Here is a 27,956-nt window from a genome sequence, read left to right on the forward strand (position 1 = left end):
GCTGGTCCTGGAGGGCAGGTGTGTCTGCAGGTTTTCTGTTGATATTTTGCTTAACAGCCTGTGCCAGGAGTTCTAATGAAAGAATAAACAGCAGTGGTGACAGTAAACAGCGCTGTTATCGTAAGTACCTCTGCCCAGAATGAACTGTTGCGATATCTTTGACCAGGTCTGCACACAAATGACAGGACTGTTCTTTAGGGACGGATTATATTGATGAATGAAATAAAGCATTCTAGAAAAGCCTATGGAAAGTTCCATTCTGGGCATTCAGATGCATTTTTTGCAAACACTGCTCTAGAGGCCAGTTTATGAGTGGTCTGAACCAGAATATAGGAGAAACATATTTGTTTTGAAGCAAATTAACTCTTTGAAATGCCCCCCTAGTCATGATGTTTTAGGTGAGTTGAATGAGTCTTTGCTTTGAGTTGATTTTTTTTTATTTTTATGTTGAAAATCTGACATGGCAAATGTGCAGTTTAGTATTACAGATTGGTTCCACAATGCTTGCAGCACCTTAGATGCCACCTGAGCGAGGAGCATGTGTTTCTGCCTAGATGGGAGAGCTTCCTTTTGAGGCAATCTCAGATGTTCCAATATTAGAACAGAATTCTTTAATGTTAACCAAGTTACTGGTGGTTTCAGAAGTCTAGAGATGTAAAGTAAAGTCTCAGAGATGTTTATTAATCTAGCTTTTTTAAAGTTGCAGAGATGTTTATTAACCCAATATTAATCTAGCCTGTTTAAAGAGTTCAGCTTGTATTGTTATGTTATTGGGTATTTGTCTTTTATTTGCCGGAACATTTTTATAATGTAAATAGCTTCCTAATCGGGTAATAAAGATTAATCAACCTGTCAGTAGAAGTTGGTCTCTTGTTTTTGACCCAAATTAATATGATTAATAATGATGTATGTCAAGATTATACCATTTATAATATATAAATGCAATATAATCAATGTTTAGGGTCTTCCAAGAAACAGAAGGATTTCTTAGAACAGAATTCTTACTCTTTTGTAACACGTTTCTGGAGACTCCACTCAAAGAGCTTTACAGGCAGTTAGGCAGTTGTGCAGATCCAATGTGTATCACCGATTTGGATGATGTGACAGCACCCATAGTGTGCCAGTAAGCTCACCACACATCAGCTATCAGTGGGGAGGAGAAAGGAGAACAGAGTAATGAAGCCAATTCGTAGATGGGGATTATTAGGAGGCCATGAGGGATAAAGGCCAGGGGAAATTTGACCAGGATGCTAGGCTAACACCCCTACTCTTTTTTGAGAAATGTCCTGGGATTTTTAATGACCACAAAGAGTCTTGGTTTTACTTCTCATTCGAAGAACGGCGCCTTTTCTGCAGTACAGCGTCACCATCACTATACTGGGAGCGCCATTAGGTCCCACACAGGGTGAGCCACGGGTTCCACTAAGACCTAACATGCCGAAGTAGCTTGTCCCATACTCCTATAGCATTCTGTGTAAAAAGACTCCTCCTGTTCTCTAAATCCAATTCCCCATAGTTTCCATCTGTGTCTATTTGTTTGTTCAGTGGGTTGACTTTATTGATATCCTATTCAAATATATAACGCTATATCAGGTACCCTCATAGTTTTTACTGTTCAAGTCTAAAACTACAGTATCACGTTTTAGCCTGTCAGAGTAGACTGAGCCTTTGGTGAAGTATCAGACATGCACACAAACCAGAACAGCCAGTGTACAGTTAGGGTGTTACCAGGAATAGAGGTAACTAATAGCAAAGTAATAGGGCTTCACAATGTATAATTTTAATTCCTGGAATGTGAAAGAATGACAATATGCTGTAGGCTGGGTTTCATCCTTCTCAGAGCACTTAAACTCTTATGGTAGGAGACAGGTGTTATTTTTTTATGTCTCCTGGCCTGTAGAGCTTGTTTTTATAATTAGTTTTCTGTCAGTTTTGTGTGTAACAGAAAATACGATTCCATATAAATTTAGAAATGGGTCGGTTGTGAGCCATTCAGCTTAGAATAACTTTAGTTTACATTGCGATATGATAAAGAATTACTTTAAACAAAGGGGTTTTCACAGAGGCTGTAGCATTTTGTTTTGGCTATGTGGTTTGACACATGGATTTTGCTGTTTGTTGGTTGCTTGTCTTGCACTGTAAGCTGTGCAGTTGCTGTTACAGTTTGCAGAAATAAAAGCAAGTGTTTGACCAAGACGGCAATGTTAATGAAAAAGCATGACTGTTCTCCGCTTTAAAATTCACAACAAGTGTATCGCAAACAAAACTCGCTCATTTGGTGGGATGATATTGTATAGGAGTATCCTGTCAGTTGTGCTTTAATCTTGCATTTGCAAGAAACTGTAGTTCCGTTGAAAAATCCGGTGCATAATTGAGCAAAAAAAACATTACATTAAGTGAAGAGGTCTGTCCATGATTTGACAGTAAGCCTTCAGAAACTTGCAGGTGTTTATCTTTTGGGATTGGAAAAAAGAAACAAAAACCAACATTGAGATAAACAAGTATGTAAAAGGAAGCTGACAGCATCTACTGTAACACCCTGCCTGCAGGGTGTCAATTTTGAATAGCACAAAAGCATGTATGGTAGAAAAATATTGTTAACTTAGGTTATGGCAAAAGCAGCTGGCATTATTAGTACATAAATGGTTATATATACAGTATACGTTTATAAATAATTGCATACTTATAAATAATTGGATTACTGTTTGCATAATTAAACACTGTGGAACTTGAGATCCCTTCAGAGCTCTAGCTTTGGTTACTTCTGTCCTCCATTCTCTGCTCCTTTTGTATCTCACTGTAGGTAGTAGGGCTGTAGATAAGAGTGTAGCGGCTATGAAAATGGCTAGAATGAAGACTGTCGATGAAAAGATACTAAGAATGCAATTGACAGCTATGCAGACAATGAGGATGCTTATTGTGAACAGAGCTCCCTTGGTAACAGTTGACTTGTGTTGTTTTGTGCTTCGTATACATTCACCAGTGTTCTGTACTTAACCAGATATTTCTTCTTTTGAACTCAGGGTGAAAAGAACAGTGGATTTGATGTACTTTACCATAATATGAAACATGGACAGATTTCAACGAAAGAGCTGTCTGATTTTATTCGTGAAAGGTAAGCAGTTATGTCTTCCTACTTTAGTTCCTGCTCATTTCTGGACTTTCTTTACGTTCTAACAAAACATTGACTTTGAAACATTGTTCTGCCTGAAACACTTGACAGCACCTTTGAAGTATGTGTGGACTGTTGTCATCCTGGCTTATCCTCATTCCAATGCTTGCCGTCCATCCCCATTCAATGAGAAAATTGATATTGTCTTTTAAGCTGTTCTGTATAATGGACTTCTATCCACTAGGTTCCATGTGTATCAATTAGAAAATATCAATAATTGAGGTCAAGGTGTTAAATAATTGTCAGTGAAAAGAACTGGTGAAGATGAGAGCATTGTCTCCTGACATAGGGGCTGGTATACATTAGGTTTTTTTTCCCTTTTAAAAAAATATAGGGTAAAAAATATTATGATTTATATTACGGGAATCTTGGGTTACTCAAAGATTTTTCTGTCCTAAAGGTTGAGCTTTCGCCCTGCAGTTCAGTGCATTGCTCTTCATGTTGTGTTATTGTCAATTAAGCTGTAATAAAATGACTTTTCATTACAGTCCAGTTTAACCAATTTTTAATATCAGATTGTAATATCAGAGCATTGACAACAGCATAGTTTAAGTAAAAGAAACCAGTTTTGGAAATGTGGTCGTTTTCAAGCTGTTCTTTGGGCTCTGTTGTTTGGGGTTTGTGTGGGGGATGAGGTTATGCAGTGCTGCGTATTAGATCTTCCCTTGAACGTGTTGCATCCATGAAAGCCGAATGTGGCAGGTGGCAGTGTGTTTACTATGCTGTGGCAGTGCCCATCAAAGAGGGCACGTGGCTGTCCTAACGCTGGTTGAAGAACGTAGCTTAGCAATGTCCACTATCTATACAAGATGAGCTTGGTGGATATTCCCTGACAGTGGGCACTCTTTCCTTCCAGTTTGATGCTTTTCTTCCAGTGGGAAAATTCCCAGCAAGACAAGAAACAACATTTGACTTGCTTGGTTGGGAATGTAACACAGGTGTGGTGAACTTTAGTTTTTAATTCAACGTGAAAAGTCATGGATAAGCACATATGTGTTTTCTATATATTTTCTGTTTTTTTTTAATCTTGTGTGAGTGATAAAAAATGGATTTTGTACTTGTTTTCTAGTGTAGATGGTGGTAAGTGTGAGAAGAGGAGGGTATAGAAATCCAGACACACAGTCCAGTAAGACAATAGCAGGGAGTTGCTTGAAGTATTTTTGGCTCAGGATTATGCAACTGTTTTTTGCACCCTCCACCCTCTTCTCATACAGTGGTAATACTAAATACTACAGGAAAACTAGCTTTCTGATCTTGAGCACTATCTACTGTAGTAGCCTTTCCTGCCACACAGTGTCGCTCGTGAGTGTTCTGGGAAATCTGATATGAGACTTTTCCTAATTAATCTAAATTGCTCCAGTCACCCTAGTATACTGAGTTTAATGTGAATTGTTTTCTGGAAGCATTCTTTTAAGAGATCTTAATGCATCTGTAATTTAATTTATCCAGTTCTGCAGTCAAAGCTGTCTCAAAATCTGTGCATTTGATTTACAGGTTAAAAAAAACAATTGCTAGAAATAAGTGTTGTTAATAGGAGTTCAGTAATTAGCCGAATACAGACAAGAATAAAAAAAGCAAAATTTCAGTGTTTAGATTACTTTGTTAATAATAAATATAATAATTCCTTATGCTTATATAGCGCCTTTCTGGACACTCCAATCTAAGCACTTTACAGGTAATGGGGACTCCCCTCCACCACCACCAATGAGCAGCACCACCTCGATGATGTGACGGCAGCCATAGTGCGCCAGAACACTCAATACATATCAGCTATCAGGGGAGGAGCTGGGGAGGAGCACAGAATGCTGAAGCCAATGCAGAGATAGGAATTATTAGGAGGTCATGATTTGTAAAGGCCAGGGGGAAATTTGGGAAGGACGCTGGTGTAACACCCCTACTCTTTTTGAGAAACACCCTGGGATTTCTAATGACCAGGTCAGGAGTCAGAACCTCAGTTTTAGGTCTCATCCAAAAGACGGTACCTTTTTACAGTATAGTGTCCCCATCACTATACTGTGGCATTAGGACCCACACAGTGCGCAGGGTGAGCGCCCCCTGCTGGCCCCACTAACACCTCTTCCAGCAGCAGCCTTAGCTTTCCCAGGAGGTCTCCCATCCAGATATTAGTGAGGCTCAAACCTGCTGAGCTTCAGTGGACTGCCAGCTGTGAGCCACAGGGTGATATGGCTGCTGGTATATTACCATATTAATGTTAATTATGAACCAAAGGCATCACTTAATAAAAAATAAAACAGTAGTTGAATAGAAGCAGCCAGTGCTAATACTGTACAACTTTAGTAGTAAATTAAGTCTTGTTGAGCTGTGTAAGGGATTTGGGCTTCTAGTTGAAAATCTTTGAAGATTAGGGATGGATGGAGTTGTTGTACCTTTCAAATTGCTATAGAAAAGGGTAAGAGTAAAGCATGACTTTAGAGTTCAGTATTTACTTTGATTGAACTAGTAAAACTATTGCAGTAATTTATGAAAAAAGATAAGTTAACAGTGATGGTATCAAGTTGACCTTAGGTATCCCACTTGGCGACTTGATCCTAGGAATGCACTGCAGAGGGAATATGAGACAGAAAACTATCCAAGAAATAATCAGAATGGGTCTAAATGTCCACAGATTACTATCCAGTGGAGTTGTAGTGGGTTTGACAGACTATGTTGGTATGGGGTTGAGCATAACAAGAAAAAATAATAAAGCAGTTGCATTGCCTGAATCAGTAGTGAATGGTTAGTTTTAATTTGTAAGACATGCTCTTATTTTTATGTTTCAAATAGAGTGAAAACAGACCAGAAAGTTGCAGTTTTATTATTTGCTAACACAAACACTCCTTTTTCGTTGTTATGTTTTCTGTAACTGTAATAAAAGGAACTGTTTCTTGAGCTGCTAGGATGCCTATGGGTTTATACTTTGTATTTTGTTGCCAGCATCTGCAGTTTGGCACCACCTTGTGTAGGGAAACGCAAATCAGATTTTTACTGGTGTTAATTTTTGGTGTTGAGTAAATTTCGGTTCCTTTATGACTCTGTCATTAATAAAGTATGCAGCAAGAAATGCAGAGTTTCCATTAATTATAGGCTGCCACTAGTCACTTGAGAAGTTAACCCATCGCTGGAAGAAAATTGAAAGAGTAATTGAAAATAAAGTGATTTGAAATAAATTACATTTGAAGTAATGCTGTAAAAAAACAAGGAGACACAGTGGACAAATAGGGAAAATTATAATAGTTTTTAATACCACATGACTTGAGTATATGAAATAAAAATCCATAGTCTGTAATGTTTGTTTATACACCTGGTATACATATACTTAATGAAGTCGCAGTATGATCCCTTTTAAGTAAAGTTCTCATCGGAAGAAAATATGGGAGACACCATGCTGTTATTGGAAAAGATTTTTCAAATGATTATTATTTCAGTGCTACAGATAGAGCAGAGATGATGACTCATGGCAAGCAATCAAGAAAAACATTTTCTATTTAAGTCTTGGCAATGTTTTTTAACCCTTCAGAATTATTTGACTGCAATGCTGGAGAAAAAGGAGCCCTGCTAGAAATTAAATAAGAAATATACAGTGCATATGCATATGAAGTTTTAGGAGTCCAACCAACTGTATCAAAAACCGACTGTAAACTTAAAAGTCAATTATTAATATTAGTAGCTGCTCTTAAAAAGTACAAACAAATGTAAAAAAAACTTCATTCTATGAAATCAAGCTGCTCCCTAACAATATTTAAGCAATTATATGGTTGTATAATGATCTTTTTCTCCCGGAGATTTGTGAATTAAGGTAATGGCAGTTCTGCCTGGCTTTACAAGAACCATCTGTGTTTCTAAGATGGTTGTTATTAAATACGTCTGTTGAATGATGCTGCATACTTTCACTTGACATAATTCGCCACAGACACTCCTCATAAATTGGATAATCATAAGTGTGACTCTTGCCAGATATTTTGAGGACGTTTTTTTTTAATTCTCTGCTTTTTCAAAGTAGAACTGCTGCACAACAATATGCTGAGCTGATTCTCAGAAGTGATTGAAGACGTGTGTGAAACTGTTCTCTGTAGATCAAGTGGAGTGAAATGAACTGGAGAAGATCAGCACTGCACCCTGTTCACATTGCTTGCAGTACAGATGTTCTAATAGCAGTGGAGAAATGAGTTTGAATAATGCAGAATACAACCATTCAGTCCTTAAGCTTGTTGAGCCTACTGTACATTATTTCTACAGTTTGCATTTTGTGGAATTTTCTACATACTTTAAAATGTAAATGGATGATTTCCATTAAACCACAAGTGTTTCTATTTTAAAATGCAAAATTGTGCAGCTTGGATTGTGTGCATAGTCTTCTGTTTATAGCTTACAGAAGTATGGTTGAACATGCTTTTAATAGCTGAGTCATCTTCAGTATTTAGATTAAATAAACACTAATAAATCCCTTCTGCGGTTTCTTACCCACTCTTCTTTACTGATCAGAAGGCTGGGGTTTATGCCGGTTGAAATGAAAGAGCATCACAACTGGAATAAAACTTTAAAGTTGGTGAGGTTTGAAATAATACATATAATTACTGATTGCAGTAACAAAGTATATGTAGTGTTTTTAAATGCTTTTAAATAACAATTATTGATATATTAAATGGAGGATGATATATTACAGGTAGGCTAGATTTAACTGAAACATATGACATTTAGTGATGCTACGGTTATGTTACAGGAAGGAAGAGATACAATACTGTATAGGTTAAATTATATCTTGTTCTCAGTTTTGTTTTTGATGGTGTTGGCTATTGATATTGCATTGACATTAAGAATAGCTAGAATTAACCTTCGAAGAAAAACCCAGTCTTCATGCCAAACAACCTTAATTTAGACATTTAAACAGCAAATATAACAATAATTGATATTTGACCATTGAGTTGTAATGGTAATTCTAAATATCACCCTGGTTCAGACAGCTTTAAATCTCTAACGTGTCTAATATGAAATCAGTGGTACAACCTTACAGGTAAAAAAACAATAAATAAATAAGTTATTTTAGACTTAGTTTTACCTCATTCAAATAAATTTAGTTTACATTTCTATGAATGGCATGGTTCAAATTGTGATTTTGGTTTATAAGGATGATCTAGAGTTGAAAGGTGATATAAATGATTTAACTGTTAAAAGGCAGGAATCAACACCCTGAAATTAAAATTTGCTAAAACATGTATCAGTTTTAATTGAGACCAAACAGAAGGGTCAGAATTGTCCATTTTCTCTCTCTGTTAGATTTACCCTGACATGTTTTTTGTGTTTTTGTTGCTATTTTTTTAATTTGAAAACCAACATCTTGATGGTTAACTCTCAAGCTTCACCCTCACTTATGGTAAATATGTACTTGCAGGCATCCTGTTTGTATAACGCCATTTATGTGTAACTAACAAAAGCAACACTGACTCCTTCAAAACTCCTCGAGTTTGTCCCTAAAATTAAAGTTTAATCTGTGAGACATTGTTCCAAATTCTCCTAAAGAAAGATGGTAAGTATGAGAGAAATCTGACAATTCATAATCTTTGGTCTACAAGATCAAATATTATACAAGCTGCCTTTGTTTCTTGTCATTTTTCATTGTGAGTACTAAAATACATGTATACTTCTTTTAAATGTATTTGTGTGGCCAAGCAGATTTCAGTGGTTTTTAACATGCAGACATACTGATTTTTTTTCTTCTCCCCCCCCAAGGGCTACAATTGAAGAAGCATATGCAAGGTCAATGACCAAGCTAGCCAGATCAGCTAGCAATTTCTCACAGTTAGGGTAAGTTTCTTAGCTCAACACTTTACACAGCATCTGCTTTGCTTGACAGCGTGTGGACGCATGTGCATGTACCGACTGCTTTCAGTGTCCTGTGTCCGTAATGTGGTCTTGGCTGCCAAGTGTTACTTGTTTTTCAGGACTTTTGCACCAGTATGGGATGTATTCAAGACCTCGACTGAAAAGCTAGCGATGTGTCATTTAGAGCTTGTTCGGAAACTTCAAGAATTAATTAAAGAAGTTCAGAAGTATGGGGAAGATCAAGTGAAAGCACATAAAAAGGTATTTGTTCTGGTTTGAAATGACTGTATTATAGCTCTTTTAAGTTATCAAGACTTTTAAAGTAATCCTTGTTTTCTAGAGTAAATAATAATAATGATGATGATGATGATTAATTTAAGTTATAGTATGCTCATGTGAACTGTCCACAACACATTAGACAGGATATGACTGGTTTACTGAAAATCTCAAGTAAAGGGTTATTTAATAACTAATCCGATATTAATGATAGAATGCAAGCTTATTCCGTGAGCTGGGAATTTGTGTGAACAGTAGTTCACACAAGACTGGTCCTGGGAGCTGACAACTGGTCTGTCTGCCTGTAGTTGCATATTGCTGACTAGAGTTCCCCCATCCACAGCTAACCTGTTTTCCACTGAGTAGTTATCTTTCTGTCATGTATCTCACTCCCTTTTAAAACAGCACACTTTGAATGCCTTATCTTAGATGTAATCTGTTGTTTTATGGTGCCAAACAGACAAAAGAAGAAGTTGCAGGTACACTGGAAGCAGTGCAGAACATTCAAAGCATCTCTCAGGCCTTGCAGAAATCCAAGGAAAACTACAATGCCAAGAGCGTGGACCAGGAGAGGTTAAAAAAGGAGGGAGCAACACAGAGAGAAGTGGATAAGGTAGGGTCGTTTGTCTTCATTGGATCAGTCCTTCAGATCTTATTTATGTGCTGCTTACAGTACATCATCTCTTGGCTCCCTCCATTGTGGGGTCAAGACCCCAGAAAAAATAATCTGAGGCTAGACAGTACTTTTCTGTGGACATTATTTTAGACTTGTGAACACACCCTGTTCCATATGCAGAATTGAATAAAATTGAATAAAGACAAAAAAAGGTTTATTTCTAAGTAAAAGATCTGGCATGACCTTCTACACTGTGGTGTGCTGGAGCAGCAGCATCATGACAAGAAATGCAAATAGGCTCAATAAACTCATCAAGAAGGCTGGCTCTGTGTTGGGGATGAGCCTTGACCCCCTGGAGGTGGTGGCTGAGAGAGGAAAGCTGACCAAGCTCACAGCCATCATGAACAGCCCCTCTCATCCGCTTCATGGGACTGTTAATTGGGCAGCGGAGCACTTTTAGCAACAGACTGCTCCAGCTACGGTGTTCAAGGGAACAATTCCATAGGTCTTTCCTCCCGGCGCCTGATTGGGTGTATAACGCTGCCCTAGGCTAGGACTGTTAGCCCTTCTTTTGAACACTCAATCTGTACAGTATATACCTATGCACATTTTGCACATGTTTTATTGTTTTTACAGTGACTATGAGCATATTTTGCACACACCTATGTATTTATTTTTTATTTATTTATTATATATTTATTTTGTATTGCTGTACATATTTTAATTTTTCGTCTATTCTGATGTCTGTTTTTTTTGCTTGTCTTGGGCTGGACTGCTGTAACACATCAATTTCCCTTCGGCATCAATAAAGTCTTATCTGTCTATCTCTATGAATTGCAAGGCCTGATTTACTGATTTACAAACCATTTTGCAGATTAATCATCCATTTATAGCTGAGGCAATAATAAGATTTTAATATAATCTTGATATATATTAATATGTACTTTAATAGCTGAAGTGTGATTAATTCAACGTGGTTTTAAACTTGGTTATTTTTAGAAGAAAAAAATGTCTTATTTTAAAACCATTACAATTTGTATCAAATAAATTGTGATTTCCTAATATATTATAACTGCAGCTTTTATTAGCAGTGATACTAATTGATTTCTCGAAAGATTGAATAGCTAGTTTATCCAAGCTAACTGAGCTACATAGTATATGGGAATAACAGGTCCTTTATATGTGATATATTTGGGTGTGTTTGCGTACTTTCATGTAAAATATTTAGACTAATTAGCAGCGAATACTGGATGACTTTTCCCCTTATTTTGAAAAACCGAAGTTTGATGGAAAGATGTAATTAATTATTGATGTATTTTTCCACACAGGCTGGAGTAAAGGCCAAGAAAGCCACAGAGTCATATAAATTGTATGTGGAAAAATATGCCACAGCAAAAACAGAATTTGAACAGAAGATGGCTGAAACTGCGCAGGTAGGGTGTCAGTTATATGTAACTCACCTTTGTTCTTCAGATACACTATATTAATTGTAATGAATAAGCCGACAATATATATTGTTCATGTTTTGTCATATTTGTTTCTTGAATCTGTTTACGAACAACTCTGTTTCTCTTTAGTTTTTTGCATTAGTTAGCCATTTTTGATCCAAATATATGAAATATGTCCCCCATATTAACAATCAATGAATTTAACTTGGAAATACAGTTTACTTCATGCCAGACCATTTGCATGCCTCCACTGTGACCTCGAAGTGGCGATGACAGCAGTTGTTGAATTATTATTTCAGTGATGGTGGTTAACTCCATCGAAAATAGTAAACATATGATGCCCCTGTGTCTTGTTTAAATATGGGAGTCTGTCCCTCCATAGCTGGCTCTTACAGACTTTTGAAGTTATCTGTACAGATTTATGGAGCTGTCTCATCCTAAAGAGTACAGTCACATTGAGGGCAGAGAACAAAACAATCCTATAGTAAACAAGATTGGTTACATAATTGCAGAAGTGCTTGGTATGTGCCTCGTTAAAATCCATCTGTCCCGAAGAAACAGCAAAATAAAATGGAAACAAGTTTCCTTCCTAGTACTGCAATTGCTCTAGCAGTGTAATCATTGCAGTTTGCTTTGGATGTTGAAGTTATAACAGGACTTAACTGGAAACTGAACTGAATTGAGTGTTTTCTTAAATTTGTTTCACGGCAATAGAAAAAAATCCAGTAAATTACAGAGGCCTTGACATTGACCTTACATTATTTTTGTACTTGGCTTTTTTACATTAATATAATAAGGCAGATCATCTAAAATATCCTCTCTTAATTTGAATGCTTTATGTGTGTTAATGTTCCAAGTTTGCTGAAACAAAACACTAACTGTTCTCTAGCTGTGAATATTATGTGTCTGTCAGGCCCTGTGTGACACTGAACGCCCAGCTACTAGATACTAATATTTGCATCTATTCCAAAAATATACTGGTTTTACCATCAAATCTTATTAATATTTTATGGTAAGCGATACGTCACAAATACGTCACAAATTCTGGTATATGTAATTCACATTACTTGGGTAACACTTTAATTTTAGAAAAAAAGTTTTAAATTTAAGGAGCTTTTTAAACACAACGCATAATAATAATTTAAGTGGTCTTTATCCACTTAATTTGCGTGCCTTGCTCCTGATGCTCGCTGAGATAGGTTCCAGATCCCCCTTGACCCAGAAGTGGATAAAGTGGTTAGAAAATTGATGGATGCATGATCCATTTTTATTTTTATTACAACTTACCGACAGAATTGTTTGCGTCAGTTTTACATCAGCTGTAACACAATATTACAGCAGAAGAAATGATTATATATTTTTTAAGCATAATGCTGTAATGAACTACTTGGTGGTTTGGAAACATCGGCAGAGGAATAGGAAATGCTTTTGTTCAGATCAGTATAGGGCCTGATCAACTACATTACTTACTAATGAAGTAAATCTTTTATTAAAACAATAAAAAATAACATTTTTAATTAAATGAAGATCAATCCATGTAGCAAAACAGAATGTAGAGCCCGAGTTACCAAACCCCTTATATGCAAAAACATTCATGTAGAATGTGCTTGGTAATACTACAGTGTACATTTTAGCAATTGTAGTGATCTACAGTATCAGTACTAGATGAATATAGTATATTAACATACTAAAACAATAATAGGCATGAATATTTAATCACTTTCAGGTTAAATGGCAAAAATTATTTACTTGCCGGATATGAGTTCCTACAAGACGGGTTCATACACAACATCTAAGCTCCAAAAATGTAGGTCCTTTTACCTGAGTGGTTTAAAAAAATTAAATGATGAACATTTTTCTGACAATATACAGCTGAGCTAATTATCCAGGTGAGTGGGATTTGTGTGGACCAGAATATGCAAGCCGGAATATTAAACCAGTTGGCCATTTGTTGTTATATGCTGATTCATAGCAAAGCAAGTTCTCTTTTCACTACCACTGTACCAACTACATTTTTTCAACTTCAGAAACAATTAAATCACAGATGAATAAATGAGCAATAAAAAGATGGGGAGTAGTACAGGTGAAGGGATCACAGTGAAACACACAGAAAGTGTAACAGGTGAGGGGATTGCAATGATACACACAAGGAGTAACAGGTGAGGCGATCACAGTGAAACACAGAGAAGGAGTACAATGATCACATTGTAGCACACACAGTACCAGTACAGGACAGGAGACCGTGGTGTAGCCACAATTCATGTTACACCCCACAAATTGTACAACCACTTAAGTCAAAAAGTCTACATCAAGTCTATTGCTGGAAATTCACTAGATTGTTTCCAATCCAAATCTGACCCCTCACTGGCACAGATCCCAGGTTGGCTTTAATAATGAAAGATGATTTTCATATATACCTAAATGCCAGATTTCTACCCAGTGATTAACTGATACGTAGGTATAGAGCCTGTATGTATTTAGACTTAAAGTTCCCGTCCAAATATCTAAACACTGATTTTATCTTTACAACTATAGGTAGGTTTTTTGCAAATCAAAAATGTATTCTTTTTTTCCTCTTGTGTTTGAGGAAACAGAAATAACTTTCCTTGTTGGTGCCAGTGTTTCGGTTTTGCTTCTTTAAGTGTAAGATCACGAACACCTCACACTTTGGGCATGTATTTACCTATACCATCCTTTAATATTTAATACCCACTGCGTCACAATCCCCATGGTTTTAGCTATGGTTTACCATTCAAACTGGAGTTATTCATGAAAAAATACGAACTGCAAAGGATGGAAAGTACACCCCCATTAGAACAGCTTTTCTCTCTTCTGTCTTTTACTGCCAGAGATAATACTGTCTTAATGTATCTCATGTATGGGCCACCCCACATAATTGATAACGTCTGTTAAGTTGCATGATGGTGGCATCTGCATTGAGGACCACCCAGGACTAAGGACACACAGTGTGCATTAAAGAACAGTAACATGCTCTATTTTTTGTGTCATCTAATAGAGCCCAACAAGCATGCTCCTAAATTAGGCCTTTAAATTGGTTCTGTCTAGCTTATTTTAATGTATCTTGATTCCTTGCTCGTTTTGAAATTGGTAGAAAAGGAAATTGGATGTCAAATACAGACATGAAAGTAATTTTGGAACAATAATTCAGGATCAGGAAAAGTCATTTTAACTCGCAGTTTTTGCGGTCTGGAAATCTGGATTTCTTACAGATCAGCAGATATGCAATTGCAGTTTTTTTTTAATGAGGGTGATTTGTTTGTAGAAATTTCAGGATATTGAAGAAGCTCATGTTGTTCACATGAAGGAGATGATCCAGTCATATTCTCAGGCCATTGAAGAAACACATATACAGATTGGAGAGGTGAGTTTAATCTTTTAATATGATAACTATAAAGAGTTGACACGGCTGCCTTTTATGTGTGGTTTAAAATGTGTTTTTTATTTATTTTTCTGGATTATTATTGTGATAATAGTTACAGTTGTTACACTTCATTATTTGTACAGTCTATGTTTTAACTTAAATAGACCTTCAGCTTGATGTCTAGAAGAAAAAAAGCTTTCACTCTCGTTTGACTTCTTCAGGGGCAGATGACACCATTTTCATAGATGTTATGGTACAGGCTTAGATCTGTGTTATTTTGACAGTATGCCAGATCAATTAGTTAGGGTTTTGATCCCCTTAATCTTTTAATTGAGAACCAGGAAATGCTCTGAGGAACATTTCTTTGATCCAATTAAAATTCTAATCAAAAACAGTAGTAGTAGTTCAAAACTACAAGTTTTTAATATGTTTTTGTTTTGGAGAGATGGATATAATAAGATGTTTCTTTTAGGCTATTCCACAGGTAACCTTTATTGGTACTAATTTTACATTTTGATTGAAGAAATAGTTTAAAGACAGTGGTGATGATAATTGTTTTATACAAAAACTTGTGTTTAGTGTCAGATATGTGATAAACGAAATACAAAAAGACATAGTACGATACAGGAAAAGGATTTGACAAATATGATCTTGAAGAAATTCTGGGATTCTCTTTTGACCTGCATTCTGTATAGCCTTAGTGAGTCGAATGGGCAGAGATGCCTTGGCTGTATGCAGTGAAGTCAGAAGTATATAAAGCACAGAGAGATTACCTTCGGCAAACAGATTCTACTCACAAGCTAAGGTGAACAGTGATTCTTGTGTTTGAGGACCCACCTTTTCAGCTAGCAACTGTGATTTAAACATTTTAAATTTTAAAATTATGGCAAAATGTTTTGCATAAAAACTTGCTTCTGAATCACCACACAAAGATAATGAAGTGCTTGTTATGTTCATTAATGCCAGTGGGTGGCGCCACTTTCATGAAGAAATGGGATAATTAAGTGCGGCTGTCATTAATTAGGCTACATAGCAGACTCGGGCTAAGGAATTTATTGTCAGACTACTGCAATGATTTACTGTAATAAAAATAATCATCATTTCATAATAAATAACAGAAAGTTCTATTACTATGTTGGAGTGAAAATCTATATGGCAGTGACTAAATGCCTTACTTATGATTTACTTATTATGTGGAATCTAGTCATGTTTTCAATTCTGTAGGCAGTCTTTACAGTGTGTTGAAGTATTTATACATCTGGAGTACCTTTTCATTAGTCAGCATAGTTGTATCTCATTGACAAAATAAAAAGAAAATGTAGATACTAAGTCTTTTTCAGTCCTCCTAAAACATAAACAGATGATTTGTTTAGTGTTAGAATGTACAAATCATACTCTAGTATTATACTGTAATAATACGAGTGATGCTGTAATACTCGATCGCGTCAGTTCAGAATAATACTGGATTGTTTTAATGTCATTCTAAAGCAAATATTCTAGTGCAAAATCGGAATTAAATGTGAAGAATACAGGCAATGGGAGGAAGGGCTCTTGCAGGCTCTTGTCTGTGCATGTGAGCAGGCAGGAGGAGAGAGGCGACATGCTGGCACTGACGTCATGCCCAGGTCTTGGCCTGTTGTCGGCAGCGCCACTTGACAGGTTGCGTGTCCCGAAATGAGCATTTACTCTCCCGGCCCTTGTGTCCCGCAACAGTGCAGTAGGTTAATGCTCTCTGCTGCGCCTAGAGGGATGCTTTGTTGTGTTCACAGAAACACGAATGTCTTTGTGGGCAGGTAGGATGACACAGCCGGCTCTCTTCCCCTCTGCCTCCAGCTCCATCTTGCCGGCAAGCTCCTGCGCGGTGATCCGCCCTGCTATCAACAAAAAAGCCGTTTTTTTTAGCCTCGCGGTTTGTCCTGTCAGGCTGAATTTTAGAAAGGGGATTCCTAATAAAAATGGCATAAATAAGCAAATCAAGACAAGCTGCTTACTGGCAGAGGATAAAAAAGAGGCCTCTTTGCAGTGCCTGGCAGCAAACACCAGGCATATTGCTTTTGTCGTCACATCTGAGTGTCCGTCAAAGCAAGTACAGACCTTATCCCCCACGGACATGTGCTGTCAGCTGTCAAACCCTACCTCCTCCACATAGTTCTGTAATTTTGAGATACATTGGAGATTTCATGGTTGTCATGCTAAGCAAGCAAGCCTCAAACAAGTTCTTTTTTTTTTCCATTTGTTTGAAAGAAATCTGACTAGCTTTTTTGATTCAGTAGTAAATCACTGATGGAGCAGTGGGATGGAGTTCTTTATTAATTGTTTTTGGCCTCTTTGCTTGTGTTGAAGGTTCAGAATGAATTTGTAAACAACATGGAGAACACTACAGTAGAAAGTCTGATACAGAAGTTAGCCGAGACGAAAGGAACAGGAAAAGAACGACCTGGTAAGAGTTTGTTTTCCACTAGGAGGGAAAAAAGAATTGTATTACCTTTTCTAAGTCATACCTTGGTCACATTCTGTAATTTACATACTTTGAGCTAATCTACTGAAGAAACAATAGCTTTCCTACAATAACACGTTTTTGAATACATCTGCTCACTGGCTGTTGATTTTCAAAATACCTTTAAAAGCTACACACTGGAGTCTTAAGGCTCCCTTGATTACTGTAGCATTGCATAGTTTACACAAGAGTAATTGTTGAGCCATGACCCCATAAAGCTAGTTTTGACCACTTAGTCCAGGAGTTAAGCAAAGCCGTGCTACTCGTCACATGCCTACTGGAATGTCAAGACTGCCTACTTTTTCATGAGATTAAATTTATTGAGTTTGAGAGGTTTTTTTCCAGGCCTTAATTACCTCTCTCTTTTCTTTTTGAGTCCTTTGGCTCACTTTTTTTTTCACTGTCCCCCCTTTCTGTGTTATTCTGACATTTCTGTTTTTGCTTCAGACCTCTGCCATATATGAGTAGATTATTTGATGCTGGCAAAATTTAAAAGACTTAGCCTGTGTATTATAGAGGTTAAAAACCATGCTTTTCATGTCTGCTTAAAGCAAAGTAATGTTTTGATTGCAGATCTGAATAAAAGAGAAACCTAAAAGCGCCCAGCTGGGGTTTCCTGATAATAGAAAAGGTAAAATATCCACACTGACATGGGATACGTTTTGCTAGCAAATTTTAGAAGTGAAACTTTACAGGGCTTTACAACTTGCCACATTTACTGCAGTTACTACAGTTATGAAACGGTTAAGCATTACTGTCATTTGCACAATTTCCTGGACACACAGTGTGACAGGAGGTTTGTTTAAATATGAACTTACCTTCCATGTCAGGATAGTATATTAAAAAAGACAGCAAAAGCAAATGACAGGAGTTGATGTACAAGACATATTTTAGAGTAAAGGTTATTGGGTGATGTTTAAAAGATGCAAGGACATCACGCGACGTCCACTCCGTGAAGACATCCTCTTGTACTGTATTTTTTGTACTGCGCCTCCACCTGCACTCATGCCACAGCACGTCCGTTTGTTTTTACTCGAATAACTAAAATTGAAGAAAGCCTGAACTAAAAGAAATTATTCACAGGCCAAGTTTCTGTTTTCCTTACCATATGGGGATGATGTCCTTTGCAGTCTGGACTGTATGTCATAAAAGTTAATGATACTTTATATTGCATCAGATACTGAAAACAAAGGAGTTCTTAAGTGTGTTTGTGTATACACAAAAGTTGACCTTTGTGTTGAGGCTCAGCATCTAAGCATCAGGAGTGATCATTTGTTTTGACAGCAGAATTAATTGAGGCTAAAACAGTTGAAATTCCACTTGTATCAAGCTGTTCATTAGAAATTGCACTCTGGCTTCAGTGCTGTCAGAAAAATAACCTGGCCTCCTATGATTAAATAGCAGAATGATGGCCGGTCCAGTGGTTTTGAGAGAGAGGTTGAATAAACTTTCTACTGCGGAAACAATTCTGAAGTGACACGCTGCAAGGGGGGTCAGAGTGTGCATTGATATCCAGCTGAGCTGTCAACTGGCTCTGAGCCAGGCACGCAAGGGCTCTGCCGCTTCCAGCGCCATGTGAAGCATATGCGATTTCAAAAACTGTCCTTCTTTCATGCGTGAGTTTGTGCCTCGGCAGAATCTTCTTTTATATAAACCAACCTTCTGCCTTGCTTACAAACTGTTTAAACAAAGCTTAATGCCTCCCTGTTATGATTTAGGTAAGAACGGCGTGTTTGTTGTTGTGCGTTTGAGGAAACCTAGTTGAATATGAGAGAAGACTGGTGTGAGCAGGTCTGTTTCACAGAGCTTGAGTACTGTTTTGACTTAAGTGTGTGTTTACCCGTTTAACTTAGTGCATTCTAATGTACAGTATTACCATTACACACACTTTTGTGTAACACTTTTTAGGCACACTTTTTAAAATATTAATTGATTTTGTGGTTGATAGAAAGGTTTTTCTTCCAAAAATGTGCCCCTGCCCCTAAAAAAAAAACACTACTTGCTCAGGTAGTGGCATCAGAGAATCACACATTTGGAGCCTCAATCTAATTTAAACATTATAATACCTGTCATGACTCTGCTGTGTACCTAATGTCTATTCCTACAATGGAAACATGGAAGCAGAGCCTGTGTTATCACCATTGTACCAGATTTGGAAGAACTTTTTGTTTTTTGATTGTATCTAAGTATGCAAAGTAGTCACATCATTGTGTTGGCCAGGGTTAGAAAATAAACAAGGGGCCAGATACTGTGAGAATACTGTGCAATAGAGTAGATCAGTTATTGCTGGGCTAAATCCACTCGATGATGCATGCCTCTTGTGATGTTTTTCCCAGTACAGCACTGTGAACAATGCATTAATTCTACATTCAGCTTGGTTCTCAAGGGAAACAATATTGAACCACTGCCACATTTATTTGACTTAAATATCATTAGGTTTGTTTTTTCAGGTCAAGGGATTCTGTGTTACCAAATACTGCTTGACAATCACATGTGGTCTGGTTGTAAACTGTGTTACCATCTTCTAAACCTGTTTTTTTTTTGTACAAAAAAGAAGTAGTCACTAAAAAATTATGGTATCTTCTGGGATTACACAAAAACAGCCATAAAAAAGCTGATTTTTCCAAATCTAACATCAGTTAGATTATGTGTTCTATGTTGCAGTAAAAGAAAAAAATGGAAACCGTCTTAAAATTGTGTCAACGTTTTTGTTGTGATTGAGATAATAGCTGAATACAAAACCATATTTTTGAAGAAGTCAAGTGTAAGAGAATTATTTAACATAATTTCAACCTACATTATTCCATTCCCAAAAAAGATTTGTATTTACTATTGTGATAATGAATCTTTTGTATTTATAACAATGTACAGTGAAGTGGTAAAGCAAAGCACTGTGTTACTACAGTGTTAGTAATTGCACAAAAAAATACATGTATTGTGAGTGCCCTTTTGTATTTATATTTTTGATATTTTTATGTGTTTCAATAGATCAGCCCTAACCTAAATCATTTTTAAATCATGTTAAAAAAATGAAAATGTCCCCATTTGTAAGGACCAAAGCTTTGCATGTGTAAAGAAGTTTCTCATTTCCATAATCATCCACATTGCATTATTTATAGTCTTTTTTTGCATTGATTGGCTAAAGTGTGCATTAGTGTTAGTCAAGAAAATAAAATTGACTTTCCTCACCACATTTTCCCCTGGGATCTGTTAAGATTCAATATTTTCAAGACACTTGATTGTCCTGATTTTATCTGGGGAAAAAACAACAACCTGAGAACCTTACTTCAAAAGTGCAATGCTTTAAAGCTAGCTGTGTAAAACTGAGGAGTGTTAAATCACGAGTGGCCTTTGTTATTATTTTCAGGGTCTCTTTTTTCCCCCCACAGTAAAACCTTAGGTAACCTGTAAATTAAACTGTGTGTTTCCTTCTTTGTAATAAAATTAATCTAACCTGCTGGAGTAAGGAATTGTAACGAGTCCAAATAGTACAGACATGACAGTGCTGCCTTCTTGCACTTGTGTACACATGTAAAGTGCACACTCACTTTAATGTTGGCATATTGCATTATTTGTATGTAACATTTTCAGATAATTATGTTCATCTGTGTACTTGCACGCCTAGTGCAGATTCATACAGATGTAGTGCAGATTCACACAGATGTTTACTTTGAAAGAATAGAAGACCTCAGTGATGCCCACCGAAAACCTGTTGGGTCTATGTATTGCTGCGACTCCCCACTAGGTAGCAAGGTAGTAGGTAGTCAAGAAATGACTGCAATTCAAGCCAAGAATGAATAAGTCCATTTGTGATATGTCATCAAGCAACTTTTTTTTTCCCCCCTGTTTCATTTAGGGCCGATTGAATTTGAAGAGTGCAACACTGCCATTGCCACGGAAGGTCAGTTATGACATGTCACTTTAATGCGAACTCATTTGTGTTAAATAGATTGTTTTTGCATTTGATGATAATGCATTTTAAAACGGTGTCAGAATAATGTGAATATACAAAATCTGCAGACTGGACTGTAGGGTGATTTATCAGAATGGATACGTTTCAGCCCTGCACAGTTATGCTGCACTGCTGTGACTATCTGAGGACCAGCTCAGTTCTTTGATATATATAGTTTAAGATTTTGTTCACCATACAAGCAACATTATTTTGGAAGTATTTGTTTTTTCCAGGAATTGAATATATATAGTATTAAGGCATATTGCTTTTACAGCTATCTTGATCTGCTCTCTTAATTAAGCAGTTGTATTATGTTGTTTTTTTTTAAATTTAGGAGCAAAGCCACGGAAAAGAAAACCATTTGGCATACCGGGTCGCAGGAGAGATAAGGATACAGATTCAACGTAAGTGCAAATTTCACTCAGGCTGGTAGACATTGTCATTAAGTATTTTCAGCATAGAGGGAGCATCTAGAAAAAAAGGGAATCTTTGGGAAAATAATTTTGTCAGAATTAAGGAGTCTTAATTAGAAAACAAAATGTTTAATTGGTTGCAATCATTTCCGTTCATCTTAAGTTTTGAAGTTTTAATTCGGTGTAATTACAATTGCCGAGTTGAAACAGCAATGTCATTTGAGGTACTCCAAAATGTCAAACACAACAACTGAAAGAGCAGTGGTGATGCCACCAGCGTTGTCATACGTGTGAAAGCTCCCTTAACAAAATGATAAAGCAGTGACTCAAATTTGAATAGGTCTGTTGTTTATTGTTCAGATTCAGTTTGGGTGTTTTGTAAATTACAGTATGTTTAATATTTAGTTTTTTTTTCCATTCTGGCTGAAAAATAAATACATTTAAGCAAACTAAATATAAAGGAAATCCACCATTGCAGTGTTTTGATTAAATATTCTCTTTTTAGGGAGTCGACAGAAGCTGAATCTGTTGTGAGTAGTTTATTTTGTTTTAAGTCTTCACATACCTATAATAAAAATACTAGTATACCTCAACATTTGACTAAACTGTTTAAACTGACTGACGTGTATTTCTGTTTTTCCATTTTCATTAAATCGGTACAATTTAAATTTGTCATACACTGTTCATTTATTGGTTTTGACTTTTTTAATGAAAAAAAGTGTATTTCCTAAGACTACAATTGACTGAAAATCCTCCCATAGGACTTTTCTCTTATTTGTGTTGATTTCATTTGGTTTACATAGTTCAACAGAAACAGTCACATCTTCAGCCTGTTCTGTGCTTTTACAATTATATGGTTTTGGTGAAGAATCTTTAAACATAAATCAATTCCTGCTTTAGTTTCCGTTTCTTTTGCCTCTTTGTTTTCTATTTTAACTATCTTTCTTTGTGTGTATATAATTCAAGAAGACATCCAATGGAGCTCCCTCTGGCTACTATGGGAGAATAGATTTACTGAATGCTGTAAGTAAACGCCTTTAGGCACAATCCATTTCCACACATGTATTATACTTCTTATTGTTATTTTAGTGGAATTTTAATAATAAAATAGTTCTTACCCTATGCAGTATTAGACCTAATTCTTTTTAGATGGGTTCAAATGCTTCTGGCTTGCATTATTAATACAGCTCTGTGTCCAGCCAGGTCTAGGATAGCATGCATTCATACAACAGAACTTGGCTATGTGTTATGCTATTATACTGCCAGTCATGCTTTGGGAAATTGATATGCTGTGTGGTTGCTCTTAAGGGAAACTCTTTCTTTTTCCTTGTTTTCATTACTTTTGTCTCTTCAGGGAAGGGTTCTCTGCTTCTAGACCTACCAGTCTTTGGATGAAGTGTTTCTTTTTTTCTTGGATACACTAACTTTTTCCAATGAATATAAGAGTTAGTCGTGTAAGGAAATAATGTATTACAGTGAATTGGAAGGTCTGAACTTCACATGGTTTTGATTACAATGACTGCCTTTGATAAAAAAAGTCTGATCTCACAAGGGTATTGTTTTGAATTTTCTGTACTACATTGCATATTTCTTATTAAGGTGATAAAGATTTTTGTTGTTGCCTTGAACATTTTTACTTGTATTTATTAATTTATGAAACACAGGTCTTTTCCTCCTTCAGGAAAATAATTTAAAGGTCTAGGCAGCTGACTGTTCATATTGATTTCTTATTTCTTACAGAATGCCCCGCAAGTTGATGATGAAGGTTTCTGCATCAGGCCAGAAGTGAACGAGAATGATATCCTGCAATACTGTTACTGAACCAGCAAAAGACTACTAAATCTGTATAACATAGACCAGTAGGATCAGATTTAAGGTCCTGGAAGTAATCCTTCTGGGGAGCTATTCTCCCGCTCATGTAACAATAATTCCTTTTGTCTTTAATGCTTAAAAATATAGCTAAAACATTTAACAGTATATATCCTTTTTAGGTATCTGAAATGGCATCTGAGTGAGAACACATGTTATCCACTAGAGCTCATACAGAATGAAACTATCAAAGCTTTTGTGTATAAACACCAATCCTTAACTAATTAAATACATGCCAAAGACAATTTCTACTCGTCAAGCGATTCTGATGATGATGAGGAACCCAGGAAATTCCGGGTTGAGATTAAACCTGTTCAGCCCAACAATGGAAATCATCAAGCAATGTCTTCGATAGATGAACTGAAGGCTTCTGTAGGGAACATTACATTGTCACCATCTGTGTCGGTAAGTAAAAAACCTTGCATCTATTAAGGCTAGGAAAAAATATACAACTAGATCTGTGTTCCTTTTTTTAAAAAAAAACAATGTAAAAAGCAGCATAACAATATTGAGAATCCTTATTAAATGTGCTAAAAAGTACACGCAGATTTGCAATATACAGCTTTAACCACTTTGAATAAAACCACATATTGTGTGCACTGGTTGCTGCGCTTAGTAGTTAATTTACATTGTGCGCAGACAAGTTTACTTGAGGAAGAAAAACTGGCACAGGGGATTTCGTTACATGTAAACAGTGAATAAACTGAGTGTTCTTGCTTCAACATATGAATCCTCTAGAGCAAACCTGTCACATGAAAGCACATGCTGCAATTTTGAAGCTGTCATACACTCTGGATTTGGGCTTCTGATTTCCTGTGCCATGTTGGAAACTCATCATTAATTTAACATTTGTGTCTGAAGCACTGAAACATTTTAGCAGATGCCTATAGGTTGCTCGTTAGTCTTCCTCTCAATTATTGGAATGCCACCTTAAAAGTAAAATTTTTCATCCATCTGATCACCTTGAGAACTGTGTACATTTTTAGGTTTAATTCCAAATTCTGTTTTACATGTTGGATATACCTCTGGAACACTAGATGGCGACAGTAGATGTAATATGAAATCATTAAAGAAGCACTTAAGTACTTCCAGACAGAATTATAAAGGGATCAACTGCTAAAGGAAATGTAGCATTTGCAATGAACCAAATACAGCTCTATAATATTCTGTAATTTTTAAAAAATATTTCGCATGACTAACAACAAATAAGGTATCGGAGAAACCAGTCAGCTGTGTTCAATATCTTTCAAAGACAAGTTGATATATTTTGTAGCCCCTCTTGTTTCCTGAGACTGTGATGGATTTTAAGTTGTTTCAGGCAAACCCTAAAGTTTGATCCATTACCTGCTTGAGTTTTTTTTCCATTAATATGACAAAAACATTCTGCTTTCATTATTTCAAAATGATGGTTAATAAGAAACGGTTGTTGTGTAACACTGTCCAGAGTACATACATAAGCAATCATTTTTTTACAAGTTAACAATCCACTTTACCCTCATCATTTCAAGTAATTTCATGCTGACTGTCAGCATAAGTGCTGTATTTCAACACGTTTATCTAATTAGAACTATAGAGGTTTATTTGCAGTTGAAACTTTGATGTATGTTGCAATAGGCTGTTTACCAGTTATTATCATTATTTGTAATATGGTAGTGACACGCATTAAATTAGAGTATGTATGTTATACATGGAACATTTCACCTGTAAGGGATTCTTGGGACATAAAAGTTATTTTTATAATAGTTCAGAAGTTATGACATTTTTACTTTGCTTTAATCTGTTTTATTGAGTGAAAATAATGTGTAATGTATTTGTGATACAGTCTCACTATAAAAGAAGTTTGCTATGCTCATATAAATCACACCTACATAGCTCTTTACATAGATTATATTAATAAATATCTAATAATAAAATTAAATATTGTATTTGCAATATGACTACTTAAATATGTGAACAAGACGTGTTGTAGATTAATTATATTTTTTTACAGCAGTTTGAAGGTAACAAACCTTAACAGATTAGCTGTAAAATACTTGTGTTTTTGCAGTACGCTTTGATGGCTATTTTAGGTTCTGATTCATATCTGATTGCCGAGTGGTTTTAGTCAAAAAGACCTTTACGTATAGCTGAGCATGGGGTGAAGTGCAATATATAACACAAAATTTGGACTGGAAAACTTTGGAGTACAAAGAATCAATATATTAGTTTGATTTAACAAACCTTCACTTTGGGTACTCTGGGAAAAAAAAGAAAAATAAGCAGCCATACACACTGCTGAGCACTGATCCTCTTTAAAAACATTTTGAATTGTCAAATAGTACTTTAACATTAAACAACCTTTTTGTTTCATTTACCACCAAAAATGATCAAATGTCTACATAATGAGCTGATACTCCATCTCACAGTACATTCAGATTCACTAAATAAGGATTAATATGACATGATTTCACAATACAAGTTTTGTAAGTATTAACATTTGTATAACCGACCAAAAACTATTTTTGCTTCTCTGTAGATTATATATGTTTTATATAAAGAGTAAAGGGGGATTTACAGCAATTCATATAATTAATATCCTTAAATATTAATGTTGTGTGATATTATAGAGATCTCCACACCCTGTGAATTAATAGTATGATAAGTTGCCAAAACTAGCAAAGGTTTTGCTTGGTTTTATAAGTATGGTTTTCTTTAAATCTACATTTGAGAATCTATGACATTTTATCTCTTTTCCATCATGTTCTACAAGTTTACAGTCCCATTGTTTCTGATTCCATTAGACTCAGATAGGATGCTATCAGTAGATATGCAGTTTCCCGTTTCACACTATATTTTTAGACTTATCAAAATGGTGTTAAACCAACAATAATTTAAATAATGCTAATATTTACAATCCTATTCAGCTGATCATTAAACATCTGTTTAAACACTGTTTACCCTAGAGGAGCAAAAAGATGTATTGAGCTTTTCAAACAAGGCCTGTGCCATATATAAAATAATACAAAAGCACAGGATTTCAACAAAAAGTTAAAAAGCCATGCAGTGAGCTGAAAGAATCAAATTTCTCCTTTGAGAGGTAACACTTGTATATGAAGAGTGACAATTATGTCTATGATGGGTTACACATTTCATACTTCAATTACTGATTTTGATTTCTGCCAGCAATAAAACAAGTCTTTGCTGTGGTTCATTGTTTTGTTTGTTTTTGTTTATTTTTTTGAAAATAAAATGCTTGTGCAAAAAAAAATAAAGGAAAAAAATTGAGCTTTGCTCTCTAAAGATGTGTTGTCAAATGTTCCCAAATACAGAAAAAATTCAGATGATGACTAATGTTGTATCATCTGGTGTAAATTATTGAAAGAGTTTTTTCAAACCTGTTCTTCAACTCCCTTATGTGGAATTCTTTATTAAAATAGCAGTGGAAGTAAAGTGTGTGGCCAGAACATAGTAATTGAACCCATTTGCTTTTCAGTGCCTGTGGGATCAACTGTAGCTTTATAGGTCTCCAGTGGTTTAACGGTTTAACTGTATTTCCTTTACTTTTTTGCAATGCATTATTAAAATTAATGCACAAAGTTTCCATTTGGTTCTACAGAAGTAGATTTCTTCAGCACACTGCTGTGTCAGAGTTGATTTAGAGTTCCATGCTTTTGACTCATGAAAGTGTTTTCTGTGACTGTGATTGAGTGTTTTACAAAGTTAAGTATTGCATTCAATCTTTCAGTATTTTTCACTGCAAGTTTAGTGTCTGGAATGCATTAAAACCTTGCTTAAAGTGCCCAGGAATTTATTATCATTATTGTGCAGAGAAGCTAAATGATTCACAGGGACCGTGCAGTAATACAGTGTGTATAAAAACTAAATATGAAATAATTTATAACTTAAATGATTTTTTTCTCTCTCTCATGCTTCCTTTAGAGGACTAGTCCGGTGAGTATTTTAAGGATCCCCTTTTTAAGGCTTAGCTTACCCAGACTATATTTTGGCAGTAGTCATTTTTTGTCTGAGTTTTGTTTTCAAATTTGTTGTGTTTTTGTTGTTGTTTTCTACTTTATTAATCTGTACTTGACATAAAATTAGCTGGTATTCCCACAGTAAAAGAAAACGAGGGTATTTAAAGCTCATGCACACTCCTAACTTGACACGTTAATTAAGAATGAGAAGCACAGACGTGTTACGAAAGGGTGTGAGCCCTGTACAAGAGTTAAAGAAAAGACTGTGATGAAAGAAAGCGTTTCTTGCATCTCAATATCATTCATTCTTTTCTTTTCACTTTCAACAATGCCATACCACTTATTAAGCAGCACATTGATACGTACTGTATCACTGTAACCATATAACGTAACTGTATATGGTTACTTTATGCTTTTCATTTGTAAGCCTGAAGTCAGGGCTATTTTACTATCTTACTGCAAATGTCTCAGAAAAGCAGCTTCTGAGATCTCAGCGCAAACCAAAGAGCTTTGCTCTTCTGTTTTCAGTAGCCTCTTTCTAGAGCCCTGCCTAAGTAA

General features: G+C 35.9%; 1 protein-coding gene across 11 annotated transcripts in view; it reads left to right on the top strand.

Annotated features, from left to right (window-relative positions):
* The window catches only part of fcho2 (FCH and mu domain containing endocytic adaptor 2), a 71,412-nt gene that overhangs the window by 17,427 nt on the left and 26,029 nt on the right, over positions 1-27,956 (top strand). For 7 of the 11 annotated variants that reach the window (XM_015339236.2, XM_015339261.2, XM_015339277.2 and 4 more), the window contains exons 2-15: positions 3,024-3,115; positions 8,900-8,974; positions 9,112-9,253; positions 9,729-9,881; positions 11,213-11,317; positions 14,616-14,714; positions 17,058-17,154; positions 21,068-21,112; positions 21,498-21,567; positions 22,082-22,106; positions 22,543-22,599; positions 23,317-23,374; positions 23,678-23,850; positions 27,364-27,375. In XM_015339236.2, the coding sequence (XP_015194722.2) occupies positions 3,024-3,115; positions 8,900-8,974; positions 9,112-9,253; positions 9,729-9,881; positions 11,213-11,317; positions 14,616-14,714; positions 17,058-17,154; positions 21,068-21,112; positions 21,498-21,567; positions 22,082-22,106; positions 22,543-22,599; positions 23,317-23,374; positions 23,678-23,850; positions 27,364-27,375 (1,203 nt within the window). The remainder of the gene's footprint in view (positions 1-3,023; positions 3,116-8,899; positions 8,975-9,111; positions 9,254-9,728; positions 9,882-11,212; positions 11,318-14,615; positions 14,715-17,057; positions 17,155-21,067; positions 21,113-21,497; positions 21,568-22,081; positions 22,107-22,542; positions 22,600-23,316; positions 23,375-23,677; positions 23,851-27,363; positions 27,376-27,956) is intronic. The other 4 variants (XM_015339246.2, XM_015339269.2, XM_015339288.2 and 1 more) reach the window with 2 other exon arrangements.

The sequence above is a fragment of the Lepisosteus oculatus genome, chromosome 3 (assembly GCF_040954835.1).
Source record: "Lepisosteus oculatus isolate fLepOcu1 chromosome 3, fLepOcu1.hap2, whole genome shotgun sequence".
Taxonomy (NCBI): domain Eukaryota; kingdom Metazoa; phylum Chordata; class Actinopteri; order Semionotiformes; family Lepisosteidae; genus Lepisosteus; species Lepisosteus oculatus.